The sequence below is a fragment of the Eucyclogobius newberryi genome, unplaced genomic scaffold (assembly GCF_026437365.1).
Source record: "Eucyclogobius newberryi isolate DKJ021-1_F unplaced genomic scaffold, fEucNew1.0.hap1 SCAF_16, whole genome shotgun sequence".
NCBI classification, from domain to species: domain Eukaryota; kingdom Metazoa; phylum Chordata; class Actinopteri; order Gobiiformes; family Gobiidae; genus Eucyclogobius; species Eucyclogobius newberryi.
Window position 1 is genome coordinate 11,090,067 of NW_027315790.1, and position 15,031 is coordinate 11,105,097.

Consider the following 15,031-nt stretch of genomic DNA (forward strand, 5'->3'; position numbering starts at 1 on the left):
ATTACCACAGGATTTTTGACTGTTCAGTTGAGTAAGATCAGTGCTGCCCTCTAGTGACACGAAATGAAAAAAAAAAAAAAAAAACACGCAAAGGTTTGTTTGTATATATTTATACATCTTTTAAATTGACCACACAGTATTGAAACCTCATAACGTATAACTATTTTAGTCAGTTCAAGGACATGTACTGGGATGGGGGTGGGTGTCTTATAAGCTTTTGCTTCTACCTACTCCTTTTGGGCATTGTTTGTTCTGTCCAACATTGTCTTCTTATAAATTGCTCAAAGAAAATGAATGAATTTTAATATTCCTAACTTTCATTCTGTTGCTCGCGTCTACCAGGATACTTGGTTGAGCGTGCTGCTTTGTCTTTGTCTTGTATTTTTCTCTTGCCTCCCTGACTACAGGTCTACTAGTTTTATAACCCTGTAATAAAACAACAGCATTAGAAATGAATCCATTCTTGAACAAGTCATTTTTATTTTTTTTCACAAAAGGTTGTTTACAAAAAGAAACATGAAAATAAAAATGTGCCAAAGCATGTCATGCTGGCCATTTGAACTACATGCACAACAATAAGATGACATATAATTACTGTACAAAATGTGGGGCAATCAACAATAGGCGTCGTTTGCTTTAGTATAAAAAAGGATGCCTTTTTCTTTTTGGTTCAAACCAAGTTGCGAGACCAGGACACAAGATTAACGCTCTCAAAAAAATGATTGACCAAAAATTATCAAATGTTAGAGAGAAGCCCCCACTCCAAAAACGGGGGGCAAGCCAAACAGAACAGACACCGTGGAAAGAGAACATGCTCACCACAAATGTCATAAGAAAAATACAGGACAAGTGACCACGGAATCAAGTCTACTCTTGGTTTGATTTTCTACACATGTGATGTACAAGGTTTATGGTTTATTAAAATGACAAACAACAAAGTGATAGTATTTGCACAGAAATCTGCAGTTGAAATTCAGCATCCACTCGTCTCTGAATTCTGTTTGAGTCTGTTTTTCTATTTAATGCTCAAATACAAAAAAGATGGACAGTACAAACTCGTTCTATTAAAAGTAATGAGTGTGAGCACAGTACAAATAGACTTGATCACCACAACTAAGCAGACATGGTGGATGACAAGTATTTTTTCTTACACAGATGTTGGTTAACATATGTATACAAATTGCATACATAAGGATCCATTTGGCTTCTGATGCTCCTTATGCTATGAATGTAAATGTGTTCAGGAACAGATTTGAGGTCCCATCTAAACAAGACTTATTGAAAAGGGTCTCTAGTGTTCTCTGAAGTGGGTAGTTGCTTTCACATGAGCTGGTGACGCGGGAGTGGATCCAGAGCCCTCATTCAGTGCTGACCTGTGTCACCTGTGTTTCTCCTGCCTGATTGGTCGACTGGATGAACATGGGCTGGGTCAGATCCTGTCCCGCGGGCATCGTCACCTGCTGAATCTGGTACAACTGCTGCAAGATGAGGAACAATGCATGAATAACACCAATATTGCTCATAAAACAGAACAGCTCAAGAATAAATAAATATGTAAAAGGATACCTGTCCGTCAGTAAATTGGTTAAATTGCTGTTGCCCTTGTACGTCTGACTGTGTAATCTAAAAATAAAAAGCATTTTTATAACAAAATAATCTTTAGGAATCAAACATGCGCCTGTTATTTTGGATTATACCTGTTGGGTATTAGTAAGGGTCTGAAGTTGTCCTTGAACCACCTGAGCGCCAGAAACGGGCTGCGCTAGACGAATGTACTGTAGCTGACCTGCGTTTAGCTGCACCTTCACTCAAAAGACACAAGAGGGAGACAAAATCATCTTCAATGCAAAGGCCACAGAACCTTCAGGTAATTTATACCAAGAGAAGGTTTAGCTTAGTCTGTTTTGTTAGATGTACATTTTAGCTGCAGATCTAGTGCACAAGAGTCCATTAAAAAGCACATTCTAATGATGGCAAACATTACAGTGACCACATCGTACCGGGATTTGCTGGATCTCCCCTGTGTTGGTGATGATCTGTTGCATGACCTGCATGGTCTGCCCCTGGGCCTGAGCAGCCTGTGCTTGACCTTGAGCTGCAGCTTGGACAATTTGTACTTGTTGGCCCTCACCCACTTGCATAGTCACTGGAGCACTCTAAAACAGCACAAACACACAATTAACGCAATGTAAACGCGGACAGAAAAAAAGATCCCTACATCTGCAAAGGTTTAATCTGAGCAATATGAAGGTCATGTTGTTAAAGAGACGGCAAGATGGAGGTGACGAGGTAGATTTCAGGCATCTCTCTCTTCCGGCGGTCACAGTATCCAGAAAAGGCCACCTGATCACTGGTGTGGTCATTTAAACAGCCTATAGTGCACAGTGCGACTTAAAGCAGAATCAAAGAGCAGACTGAAGCATGAAGATGTTGCATTTACCGTGATAGGTGTGCCTTGTGACTGCACCTGCATTTGCTGTAGCTGCTGCATTGTAGCGCCTTGCAGCATCTGATGGCCGCAAGAATAAACAACCAGGCGAAGGTGTTGGAATGAGAAAATGAGAAAAAGACACATGAGAGAGCAGCGAATGCAAAGACACAAATGATGCAGGCACAAGTGAAGGATGGGCACATGTTAGCAAACATAGTGATGCAAGCAGCAAATGATTCAGAAGCACATCTTAAGTATGCAAAGAAATTATCAGAAACTAAAATGATTACAGTGCGAAGACACATAAACTAACTATTTAAAATGCCACCAAGTTAAACATAACGTATTTACAGTTCTGAAGCTTCTCACATGTTAATGAGAGAATCTTCTTTAATAGCCTAATAGTGTAGTGTTCAGTGTGGAGGTGTGACCTCTGTGCTCTCACAGCGGGACTGCCGCAGGAGCAGGGCTAAGTGAGTCTGACAGCTCAGCTAAAGGCAGTCTGCTGAAGCAGCATAGAGCTGGGGCAGAGGCCGCACACTAGTGATGAGCGGTTCGGGAGGTTTTTCAACCTGCGGGTCCCGTAATTTTGACATTCTCTGACCCTCTCCAGCCTGCCCTGCACCTCGGAATCTATTTTCTTCAACCTACCCTGCGTCTAATAACTATGTAAGCCTTATTAAAGTTCTGACTCTTGTCAGAAAAAGAGCAGATGTGGAGTAAGGCAGTTAGATAAATCTGCAATGTTGGACAGAAGGGGACAGTAGGGACTGCAGAGACATGTTCTCTGTATGTTAGGGTGCAAAAATCAGCATGTTTTATTACTATCCAATTCATAATTACGGAGAAACGACCATAATGAGGAACTGAATGAAAACACAACCCGTGCATCACTAGCACACACAACACCGCTAATAAGCGAGTGGAGATTATTAGAATGAGTCTGTCCCACGTGACTGCTATATTTATGTGCCGTGTGTCAAGTTGTCACTTCAATGGAAACAAAGGAAAAAGCATATTTACAATGCAGTTAGGTTCTCATTACATTGGACCTGGGGCTTAACAGTAATTCATACTGTGTAAATGTGGAAGGTTTTGAGAGTGCTTAAAGAGTGGTGATTTGGACCCAGGACATACATTCAGATGAAGGCCATGACAGTGGGTGTGTTTGGAGGGACTCGTATAGTGGGAGAACAGCCTCCACTAATACTGGATATCCAGCAATATGTAAATGTACTTACAATCCAATTTATTGTCCACAATTGCAATCAGAGATAATGCTAAGCTACCTGTCCTTGCTGGGGCTGTGCGATGATGATTTGTCCCGGCTGAATAGTGGTTGCCCCCTGCACCGACTGCTGCGCCTGCTGCGCGCCCTGCACCTGCACTCCACCGGGCTGTTGAGCCAGGGTAAAGTAGTACTGCACTGGCTCAGCTGGGGCCACGGACTGGCGCACATCATCCTGTGGAAAACACACAAAATCAGTCGGATACATCTCCATGAATTACCGGTATTGTTGGTGTAAGAGTAGAGGACAGTTGGCCTAATAAATAACCCATGGACTTTGGCTGGAGCACAGTAATGCAATCTGGACACAAGATCAATTACAGGAATCATACCAGTGAATTTTGTTTATGTCCAGGAACATAAAGAGGTCAAAGGCCTAGAGTATCAAATATGTATAAGATGACACACATTGGGCTTCCAAATGCGGAGTGGGGCAATTGGGAGTAACTTACTTGAGTAACAAAATTATGATACAGTATTAATAACCAATGCGGCAGCTTTGATGACGTGTCCATCACCAGAAGCGTAAACACCCCCCTCCCAGCTCCATGACAACACAGCTGAGAGTGTAGGATGTTTACATGCCTGGAGACAGTCTACATGAACACTAAATATAATATTTGGCTTTCTAAATATGCATCTCCATCAACTAGGATCCTAAAAATGTAATTTACTTCTTATTTTTGTGGTTTTTGAGTACTGTTGTTGCAGTGAGTGTTTATTAAGAGGCAATAAGATGCTGCAAACATCCGACTGAAAGCTATATCTGACCAAACCCAAAGCTTCCAGTCAAGGATGTTTACAGCGCCTCCAAATTGCCAAATGCAGAAACGGTCCTGAGATTTATCAACTCTAAAAAATCACAAGTAAATTAAATTAAATCACCAGTAAATACACTCAATCATAGTGGTGTGTCTGTACCTGACGTTTGGGAGGTTTCAGATCATCCCGGGGGACAATGTCGATGAGGAAGTCAAACTGGTCAAACTTTGTTATTGCCATGGCAATGTCATTCCTCTGTAAAAGAAAAAAAGTGTCAATGAGAACTTTATTTTGTTGTAAACTCATAAAAAAAAAAAAAAAGCTGCAGTAACAATAAGTGTGTTTAAGAAAGTTGACACATCATTTAAAGACATATAAACAAGATATACTAAAACATGTCCCAAATATGGTGTCACTATACCCTTCCTATATCTTCAGTGTCGTGTTGCGTGTGGAATTTTCCACAGGATATTGACTGTCAGGACCCCCCATTGTGGCCCTCCCTGCTCTTGGACCTATTAATAGACCCTTGATTAATATCTGGTAACACCAGGTCACATCTACACTTGTTCTATTGATGAGCGTCACTATGGTGATCCCCATTGGCGTGCTCCTTTGACAATGGCGCACACTCTGTGTCAGATCAGACCAAACATGATCATCTGATTTGACTCTGGGGGGAAAAAAGCTACCGGTAATTTTACACTGATCAAAATCATCTGCAATCTGTAATTAATGTTCAAACAGCAGTGACGCTGGCTATTTTCAGTATACAACAATAACCACACAAATACAGAACGGAAATAGGGACAAGGTTAAACACAAACTCTTCCAAACAAAATCTCAGAGGCGAGTACATTAAGGTTCTGCTCCATAAGGTTCCCCTCAATAACTTCCAGGTGAGAGCGCAAGTCAATGTGTGCCAGATTTCCCTTCATCATTTCCATGTAGGCCACTTCCTCTTCCGCTCATTCAACCTCTGGACAGCAGAAGGGTAAAGTGCCATTGGAAAGAAAAGTGGGTCACAAGTGCCCGCATATGTTTGCTTTCAAAGTCAATGGACAGAGAAACTAAAACAGAGGGAGCGTCCTCAAGGGGATGATGGTATGAGGCCTCCATTAAGGAAGTAAATACAAACAAAATAAATATGAGTCTATGGGAAGCATACGCACCACTGTAGATAGAGCAAATGCTTGGGTTTATACAGGACTATATTTGAACAGTCATTGTTAAGTGTAACACTGACCTGTAATGTACGCCTCTTGTTGTCTTCGGTGTGGATCCACGCCCTCAGCGTGAGCTCTGTGATGAAGATCTGAGCAGCTTTGGCAAACAGCACTGGGGCCTCAGCACTGATCATCTGTCCAGAAAATGAGAACATTTAGTACTTAAAAGTTAAAGAATGTATATATGACCATAACATTTTTTACAATTATTACACTAAAAGTGTGTCATATATTTAAAACAATAAAAAGCTAATCTAAATAAAATTTTACTGGCTGAATCGAGCCCTCATTTCTTGTAGAAACCAAGTCTGTGAAGGTAAAAGGGGCACATTGGTGAAAGCTGCTGTGTCAGGGCTCACAGCAGAGGCCTGTCCTCGCACAGGTGATCTGCTGATCTCTTTACCACTTTAAGCTCCGGCTTAAATCACTAAGGGGATCGCGCTCGAACACCACACATGAAAGTGACTATGCTTAAACCAGGGGCAGGCCATGGGAATTATTTTCCATTATGTTAAAAATACACCATGTGCCATGTTCTGAAGTATATCAGTTACTACGTTGAGGTGAATCGTTCTGAGATAATGTGTGTGGACATATTTGTATGCCTAAAAAGACAAAAATAAAGTCTAGTCTGAATACCTACCAATCTACCGGATTTGGCCTAGTTTCTACAACAGTTTTGAATTTTTAATTTATTCTTACCTTAACATCTTCATCCAGCTTCATAATTTTTTTGATTCGAGCCAGAGGCAACTCCTGCACACGGAAATCCTTCTGCAAGTAAAAGACCCCATGAGAGGGATGAGACAGTCACTGAAACAATGGGTTTATTCTGCATGGCTGTTAGAGTCGTACCATCGTCAGGTTCCTGATCTCGTCCATGACGCGGGGCCAGAAGGACTGCAGGGTCTGCTGGGCATCGCTGCTCCCCCCAAAACCATCTGAAGACATCCTTGCTTAGGCTGCAAGAGCAAAATGGGTTGATATTTAAAGACATGGTGTACAGATGAATTTACTTTAGTTCAAACTCCTTTTTTATTAACTAATCCTTTATTTATAAAAAAGGTTAGCCTCAACTATACACAGTTGGTTTGGTTTAACTCATGAATATCACATTCCTACACAAGCCTGAGACCACCAAGCTGCTCGCTGACAAAGTCTCCTTTTGCACACACAACGTGGCTTTAGTAGTTTGACAAATACGAGGGTCATGTGCGAGTCAGCTGCAGCTGAAGTTAGCTCTGCTTTTGACCCCAACACCTCGGGACAAGGGAAACCTTTTCAAAGTTTATTCGTCCAAGAGCTGTAGTTAACTTTTCAGTGCACATTTGGCAGAGAAGTGCCCTAATAGTCGTTTAGGGAAATGTTGTCTGTCAAACTTAAAGCATACGTTAGAGCTTGCTCCTCTGCGGGGGCAAGTAGGTTTAAAAGAGGATCCAGCAGGTTACTATGGTATGCCAAGAATCCGCTGTGAATATTGGCCTGCCTGTCTGAGCACGCACAGCTCACCGTGTCTGGATTGTACCCTTTTACTTTGACTTCACAGAAATAAACATTTGGCAAGAAGAAGAAAGGGGTATTCAAAAGTTATTTCTCTGGTTGTGTCCTGCCCCAAGACAAAGTGCCAAAGGCTGCTCCGAGGAGGTAAAAGACAGACAGGACTATACGAGTAAAACAGCACAGAGGAACAGTGTAAAGACCCCAATTCCACATTCAACTCTGAACAGGTGAGCAGAATAAAAACCATTAGGGAAAAACTTAGGTCAAAACGGCAATGTGTCAACATTCGACTCGATTGATTTTTGACAGTGTCTTTTATAGACGTATCATCCGTCTTTGCCCTCAGCAGCTTAAATCAATGCGACAGAATGGCAGCGAGGAGAGCTTTATATGAATCAATCAGTCGGCTCGAAGCCACGGCACATGAGTCCTTATGACTGACCTTCAAAATGTCTCCAGTTTTCTTTAAATTACAAGGTTTGACTTAAAATTCAGCAAAGACCTGTCATTCCGCAGTACAGGAGTGATTCAATAAACAATTCTGCGTAGCAATGTTTGCAGAAACATATGAGAGATACACGCTCAAATACCAGATTTCACCCAAAGTAGTGATCAAGTTAACATTGTAATACTTAGAGGACATTAAAGGCCCTGTCCGAACTGCCTGTGCACTAAACTGGACAGTTCACTAAACATTTACACTCAACCTGGAGCTCAAAGTATCATGGAAACTATTCTGCCGCAACAGACGAGAGAAAATAGCAAATGATTCACTGATTTGAAAATGAAAACATGACACATCAAGGACTGGGCGATGACAAAAAACATATCTGTAGATACTTTGATTTTGTCTTTTAGTATCAATGTCCTAAACATAAAAACGATATGCTTTTAAAACAGTGCCATTTATCCATTTAACACAAAGAGTAAAATGTCTTACTCCAAAGTATAAACTCTACTCCAAACCGCATGCTTTTACTGACACGTTTTAGCTTCTGTCCTTGCTCTTGTCCAAATGTGGACAAGAGCATAAAAAGACAGAATCCCATGTACTCGCTAACCCCCCCTCTCTTTGTGACCCCACGACCTTCAGGCAAAACATACAGCGTCTCACACAAACCGAAGCAGCAAGAGCTAAAGGGGAAACAAATGTGTGAAAGCAGCTTATTTTACATTTAAAACGAAAGTGAAAATTGTAAGCTGCAGATGATGAACCAAGACTTGTGCATCACCCATGTTTCATCACTGTCTCATTTTTTTACTGAAGTAAATGGACAGCAAAACCTTTGTTTTAAGTTTGTCTTTTGAATTGTTTAGAAGTGGTTTTGAATTTGTGCAATGCCTTTTATGGTCTGGGTCCAGTCCCAGTCAAATAAATATAGAAAGTGTATGGTTCATAGCAAAGAGAAAGAGAATAGGTCAAGATGGGTTTACTTAGTTGTAACTGACATAATTTGTATTGAAATAAATGTTGGTAGTAAGCGTAGAGGCCAGCATGAAACCTTATTTATGCTTTTTTTTTTTTTGTGATTGGTCCACCACAACTCCTTGTATTGTATATAAACTTTGGTTTAGTGACAACACCGTGGTTGTTTCCATTCTGTCCCAGTACATTAGTGCTATGGCCTCGGTGTGTGGTGGAGGTGCGTCTCTCCTCTTCTCTGCAGTCATGTTGTCCTTCATCAGGTCATGGACACAATGTGATGTAGGTGTTGGGTTTCCTGTGTGTGTGTGTGTGTGTGTGTGTGTGAGACTTGGGCTTTGTCAATGCAGTCCAATGCAGTGTCTTCCTCCTACAGAGCTGCTGCGTCTCCTCTTCCGGTCGCTGCGATGGTACTTTCAATCATGGTTTCTCTTTCTGCAAAACTTACGCTCAGACCAAACTTCTCACAGGAACTCAATGTTGCAGAGGCTGAATCTGCACTAATGTTGTTCCCAGTCTATAGTGCTGTTTTCTCTCTCTCTTTGACTAGATTAGAAGAAAGTCATGTCAAGTGAGCCCTCGCAGCACCCCTCTCCAACTTTGACATCACAACGCTTCACATGAGCCTTCAATTCCTGTCCAAATACAACTGATAACTCTGCACACAGAGAGGCCGGGATGAGAAAACACCACACTATCACAAAGCCAAAAAAGGCTTAGTCATGGATGATTGCTACTTCAACAGAACTGATCTGCTAACCCATTTCAACTTTTATGTACTTTATCACAAACTGAGGCTGAACTATTTCACACAAATACACAAGAAAATTAAAAAGCGATTTGGATTGCCAAATAAATACACTTTTGATATCAAATGAGATGATGAATAAGATGTATACAAGTTGTTGTGTAATTAAATGATGCCAAGGCACCTCTTCATTAGGTACTAATTTAAGATAAGAGCACATTATGTAAGTTTATAGTATGGATTCTAGTGGACTTATGGGATGAACAAATCTTTGTAAATTAATCTTGATGCCTTTGCCTGCTGCTGTTAGAAGTGTTGACCTTGCTGAACTCAAACTGCAAATTTCACACACAAAACAAACCGTGCACACAGAGTAAATGATCTACTTTAGCAAAACAAAAAACAAGAAGTTCTCAGGCTGCATTACAGATTAACCTTTGGTACAAGTAAACTGGACATTTTCACTCACATTTAAGGACTTGGCATGTACCTCCAGCGCTCTGCTGGACGATACCAGCTTTCTGGTAACAGGCAAACTTTGCCCTTGGTTCTTCAAGCCAACTCCAGGAAGTGCTAGTCACTGATTTCCCAAGGTCATTCTACAGCAGCAAGAGGGAAACCAGAGAGGGGTGGGGGGGGAGAGATGGAGGACAGGTTTTCCAACTTTCACTGCAGCACTTAAATGACCCCAGCGGCTGTGGACGCTCAGAGATGCGCAATAAATAAAACACCTCAAACTCCATACTATCAGTATGTTCAATTTGTGAGGTTCACTTCCTGAGTCCTCATGCTTTACTCTCATCGTTGACAGAGAGCCAATCTCACGCTCACATTCCCATGACCTTCATCCAATGCTAGGCCTCGTCTCCAACGTCAGTAGGCAGGGCTAAAGCTACCTGCATACACACAGCAGAGCAGACTCCCCAGGCTGCCCACACTGCCTTTGGTGACAGTGTACACATGTTTAAATGCAGGGGGAGGAGGGGGCAAGGGCAAAAGAGCCAGAACACACAGCGGTAGTGGTCACCTTAGCGATAAGCTCAAAGACTCAGCTATGTCCGAGCACTTTGGTGACTTTGTTCTCTCCTGGTTAAGTCAACAATAGCGTGGGGGCACAAATTACATTCAAACAGTATCCAGCCAATACACTGGGATTAGAAAGCAAGGGCTTCAACTGAAGAGTTATTTTTAGTTTCCCTGTCTCCCCCCCCAGTGGGATTTTCACCAATGGAAACATTCAATTAGAATGCCCAGGAGAACAAACAAATCTAGTTGCAAGGAAGTTAGAGCAAAGAAAGAAAGGAGCTGCTCCCGACGCAGATTCCTTCATATGAGATCAGATCAAATCATTAGGCTCCTCTGCCCCTGGAGCTGACAGGACGACAGTCTGTCCCATCTGGGCGTCTGTCCCTGTCGGGTCGGGGGAGAGGGGTCCTGGGGTCAATGCAACCAGCTGCACCACTGTCCCGGGGGACCCGGGACTTCTCAAGCCTATAAACTAAAGTAGTTAGAGATCCAACAGTAACATGGATGGCATAGTCTGTGCCACTGTCTGACACTGAAGGACGATGAAAGTAACGGTCTGAAATAACTCGAGGCACCATGGACCCAAGCTAAAGACAGATAAGCAAAGGAAATTCAACAGGGTCAGACTACAGAAGATGTAACCTGTGTAACCCTTTTTAAAAAACTGGCAAAATTTGGCTACATAATCCATAAAGGAAGGTTTTTTTTTTTCTTTACAGCAATGAGAGAAAGTGAAGGGCACGCACATAAACTCTCCAAACACAGAGGACAGGACATCAGGGGCGGGAGGGGCTCAGGAGGACGGCTGTAGAGGACAGACAGTCTCATCACTGCGGAGCCCACGGACAAGGTTAACTATTCATCACGCTTAACTCATGGACTATTGTATTTACAGCCTAAATAACCGGAGTGGTCCCATTCTCACAGTGGTCAGTCCGGACTTACCCTGTGTCCTTCATGGCGAGCGCCGCGCATTTCCCTGTTTCTCAGCCAAAGTGGGCGAGTAGGAGCAGGGAAAGGACAAAACAAGACAATTTCTCCAGTCCCCAGATCTTATCAACAGATAAAAGGCTCTCTGGCTCCAGTGGATGGCTTATAAAAAAAAATAAAAAATAAATAAAATTAAAAAAAAAAAAACTCCCAACCCGGACACAAGTGAAGAAGAGCAGCCCCCCTCCTTCCTCACTCTGCTTTCTCCTCTTTGCCCCGTCTTCTTCAGCGACCACAAACATCCTCACTTCTAATCAAAACAGCTGACCTCTCCTTGTCATTGTTTGGGGCAACTTTTACACCGCTTTCCCCGCTTTTTCTACCGCTGCGTTTCAGCCGCATCTTTGAGCCGAGCCCTGCGCCGAGACAAACTAGAGATTTGAAACGGAGTTAAAAAAATTTAATAAAAAAACCTTCACATCGCCAGACAAGGATATTAGCGGCACTCCCGACAGACAAAATTCAGTAGTCTGCTTCTCCTTTAACATTCAACAGCAATCACTCTAGCCTGCTACGCGATGCTCAAACCCCGCCCCAGCCCTCGTTTACCACTTCTAACCAATGACAGGGTAAGAAGCTCGTGGGCCATTGGTCGCCGCGTGCGTCGATCAGCTCAGCATAAGAATCTGAGCCCACCTCTTTCCTCTGGCCCGCCCCTTTCACTGACAGCCAACTTCCTGCTCTAAGTTACCTTGAGCTACAAGATAGGGGTCAGGGGAAAGAAAAGAGGAACATCGAGTAGAGAGAAGTGGAGAAAAAGACGAAATAAAGTTGTAAAAAGCGCTTGAAGTGGCGGAGGTGACGCGTGCTTGCCTTGGCATGGTTTGTCCTCCAGCGGCGCTGGTGTCTCCTGCTGCCGGACAAATGAGAGTGGTTCACGGGATGCGCTCTCTGACAACTACTGTCTGCTTATTTACAATGTCAAACTAAACGTCTTCCTAAAGCCCGCCTCCTCTTCGCTGCTATTGGTCAAGAGCTATGTGGCGACGGTCTCGGCTCTGCACGTCATTGGCTACAGAGAGGGCCAGGATATGTGCCGCATGTTGCATCCACATGATTTAAAGTATAAGCATAACCGCTGTCTCATACGTGTGCGCAGTCCGCACATGCAAATGTTTTTGTCACGGTCCTCTCAGTCACCCCTGCCAGTGAATCCACTCTGTTAAGCAAATAACTCCTTGCTATACTTGCATGGATGTAAATTGAGTTACTAAAAACAAAAGTGTGCACACATGATTGAGATTTCTTTGAGCGTTTATGTCTGGCACAGACCAGTTATGCGCTGGTGAGAAGCCACAGATCAACATACGCCTTTGTAAATGACAGCAAAGTATAAAATACAACTGTTGAACGGAAACAATTAACATATGAACAGCGAAATGAATTGATTATGCTAAAATCTCGTTGTCTATATCGCTTCTTGTCGGAAATGTGCCATATTTAGTTTAACTAAAGTGGCCAACTAAGTGAAATGTAAAAAAGACCTATATAAATACATTACAAACAAGGCCTTGGCATACAGTGTAGAGGATCGCCTGATTTAAGAGCCATGGTGGAGGCGTTAATTCTGGGCTTGTTTGTAGAAAATAAGACTTAAAAGATAGGTGAAAGTCTTTAAACAAAGACCATGTTGTCTTGTCTGTAAAAAAACGACGCCCACAGCAACGTGCACAATTAAAACGTCAGCAATGTCACACAATGCCCTTCTTGTTAACCTACCCCTAGTTTAACGAGAACAGAACACAGCACAGAATAACCTTCACTATGAACAAGAGATGTGTTGCTTCTTATGACCTCTTTAATGTTCCTGATGAAAATGAGAAGGACTAGTTAAACTACATCCATAGCTCATGGAGGTTTGTGGCTTGGGATGAATGCAACTCTAAGCTTATAGGCAAAGGAATAGAAAACCTACCCCATCAATGAAAAACATCGAGGGGGAGGGGGACCGGAAGGATGGAGAAGGACAGAAAGGAGTCATTACAGGATGGGAGGGAGACTCAAGAGAAACAAAGCTCAATGTTCCCTTTGCTATTTTTGAGAGCAGCACGGGGACCAGAACAGGGCCTGATATTTGTCTAGTTAATGAATGCAGTAGTAATGCCCAAAGATCAAACTGCATGATGACTGTATCATAGTTTGTTGCTTCTACAATTCCACCTGGCAAGGACACCACTGTAGAGACTTTTCCTCGTCTGTGATCAGTTTAGAGAGAAACACACGTCAGGGTTTATAAATTGTGCAGTTAATAGGAAAAACTTGCTTCCAAACTTTAAATTAATCATTCGTACCAGGAATTATTTTTTGTGGTATAAGAATATACAGAGCATACGCATACCCCCTTCAGCTTAAAAAGGCCAATGCTTTGTGCATTATTCCACACCTACTCGTAGACAGCACTATAAATGCCTCATTTACATCAGACTTACAGAGCTTTTGATGCAATTAGTAATCAGTAAATGGAGGCACACGAGACAAAGACGTTAACATTTTGGCGTTGCAACTTTCGACCAGAACGCTGTCAATTTCCGAGAGGACGTGCAATTGTTCCACTTTGTATCACATACAGACAAGCCAGCAGCACACTGGACAGGATGGATGGAGCTGACGAGGGAAAGAACAGAACAATTGTGTCTGCTCTAAAGTTTAACCACACCTGGCGTAATTATCACCAGTGGACCACACGCCCGCTATCAAATGAAAGTTTGTGAAGCTTTCCAGAGCTAAGAAAGGACCCGTCTAACCAATAAAGACACAGTTTGGATCTGTCCTTCAGACCAATCAAACCTCGGACTTGATTCCACCAATCAAGGTTTTAAGGCTACGTTGGTTCTGAAACTAGCGCCATTCGGGACCCGGTGGGGACCAACATTCAATTTCGCATTCTATAGTGCCGAGCCAACATGGCGGCGATAACGAAGCAGTTTCCTGGCCGCCTATGAACCCTTCAGTGGGCCACCAATAAGCGCCGCTGAGAGCGGGGAGGGAAATGGCGCCTCTGTTCATCTTCCAAAACATTCGTCCATTGGTCAAGAACACCAAATGAAAAGCAGCCAGGTAATTGCGCATACATACACTTATCTTTGTTTAATTCTTATAGACATTTTACAGCCAAATATCAAGCCCTTTATTACTTACTTTGTCTAAGATGTTCGAAGTGAAGCCCTGTTCTGCGTATTATTTATTTTATTTAGCTAGCACAAGGGAAAATCAAGATGGCTGCGACTCGAACCGGAAAAAGCAACACGTAAGAACGTGATGACGTAACACTCCGCCACCAAGAGACGTTTTTCACATTGTGTAATAAGATATACATTTTTAATCATTCAACTACAACCAAATTTGTGTTAAGAGTTTCAAATCTCTTTAATTGTGAACCACAGTAGTAATTGTCACCATTACATAAAAAAGTAAAAAGAAAATATTGTTACAACTAAATTATAAATCACATTGGAACAAAGTTCAACAGCTTCCATCTACAGTTGTAGATCTGTACCCCTTCTGATTTCAGAATGATATGCATATTCATCACCCTAACAGATCAAACCAATAATAACAATATATCACAAAGACTACAAAAGTAAACATAAAATGCAGTTACTAAATGATAATTAGATATATTATGGGAACAATTAAT

General features: G+C 42.3%; 1 protein-coding gene across 2 annotated transcripts; it reads right to left on the reverse strand.

Moving 5' to 3' along the window:
* Nucleotides 1-460: 460 nt before the first annotated feature.
* nfyc (nuclear transcription factor Y, gamma) lies at nucleotides 461-14,673 on the reverse strand. 2 transcript variants are annotated; one of them, XM_072447490.1, is made up of 11 exons: nucleotides 14,533-14,673; nucleotides 6,563-6,669; nucleotides 6,410-6,481; nucleotides 5,728-5,841; nucleotides 4,641-4,736; nucleotides 3,721-3,894; nucleotides 2,441-2,509; nucleotides 2,001-2,156; nucleotides 1,698-1,802; nucleotides 1,567-1,623; nucleotides 461-1,478 (listed from the first exon to the last, which is right to left on the reverse strand). In XM_072447490.1, the coding sequence occupies exons 2-11, from the start codon at nucleotides 6,656-6,658 to the stop codon at nucleotides 1,359-1,361; spliced, it is 1,059 nt and encodes a 352-aa protein (XP_072303591.1). In that variant the 5' UTR covers nucleotides 6,659-6,669; nucleotides 14,533-14,673; the 3' UTR covers nucleotides 461-1,358. The 2 variants fall into 2 exon arrangements, with proteins under 2 accessions (XP_072303591.1, XP_072303592.1); XM_072447491.1 differs by lacking the exon at nucleotides 2,441-2,509.
* Between the last annotated feature and the right edge of the window lie 358 nt (nucleotides 14,674-15,031).

What these genes read in the sequence shown, in the direction of transcription:
- nfyc (XM_072447490.1), bottom strand. Translation starts at nt 6,658, where the DNA reads ATGTCTTCAGATGGTTTTGGGGGGAGCAGCGATGCCCAGCAGACCCTG. An exon ending in CACAGCCCCAGCAAGGACAG is followed by an intron (nt 2,510 to 3,720) that starts GTAGCTTAGCAT and finishes TGCGGCCATCAG; the next exon opens with ATGCTGCAAGGCGCTACAAT. An exon ending in ACCAATTTACTGACGGACAG is followed by an intron (nt 1,479 to 1,566) that starts GTATCCTTTTAC and finishes CTCATCTTGCAG; the next exon opens with CAGTTGTACCAGATTCAGCA.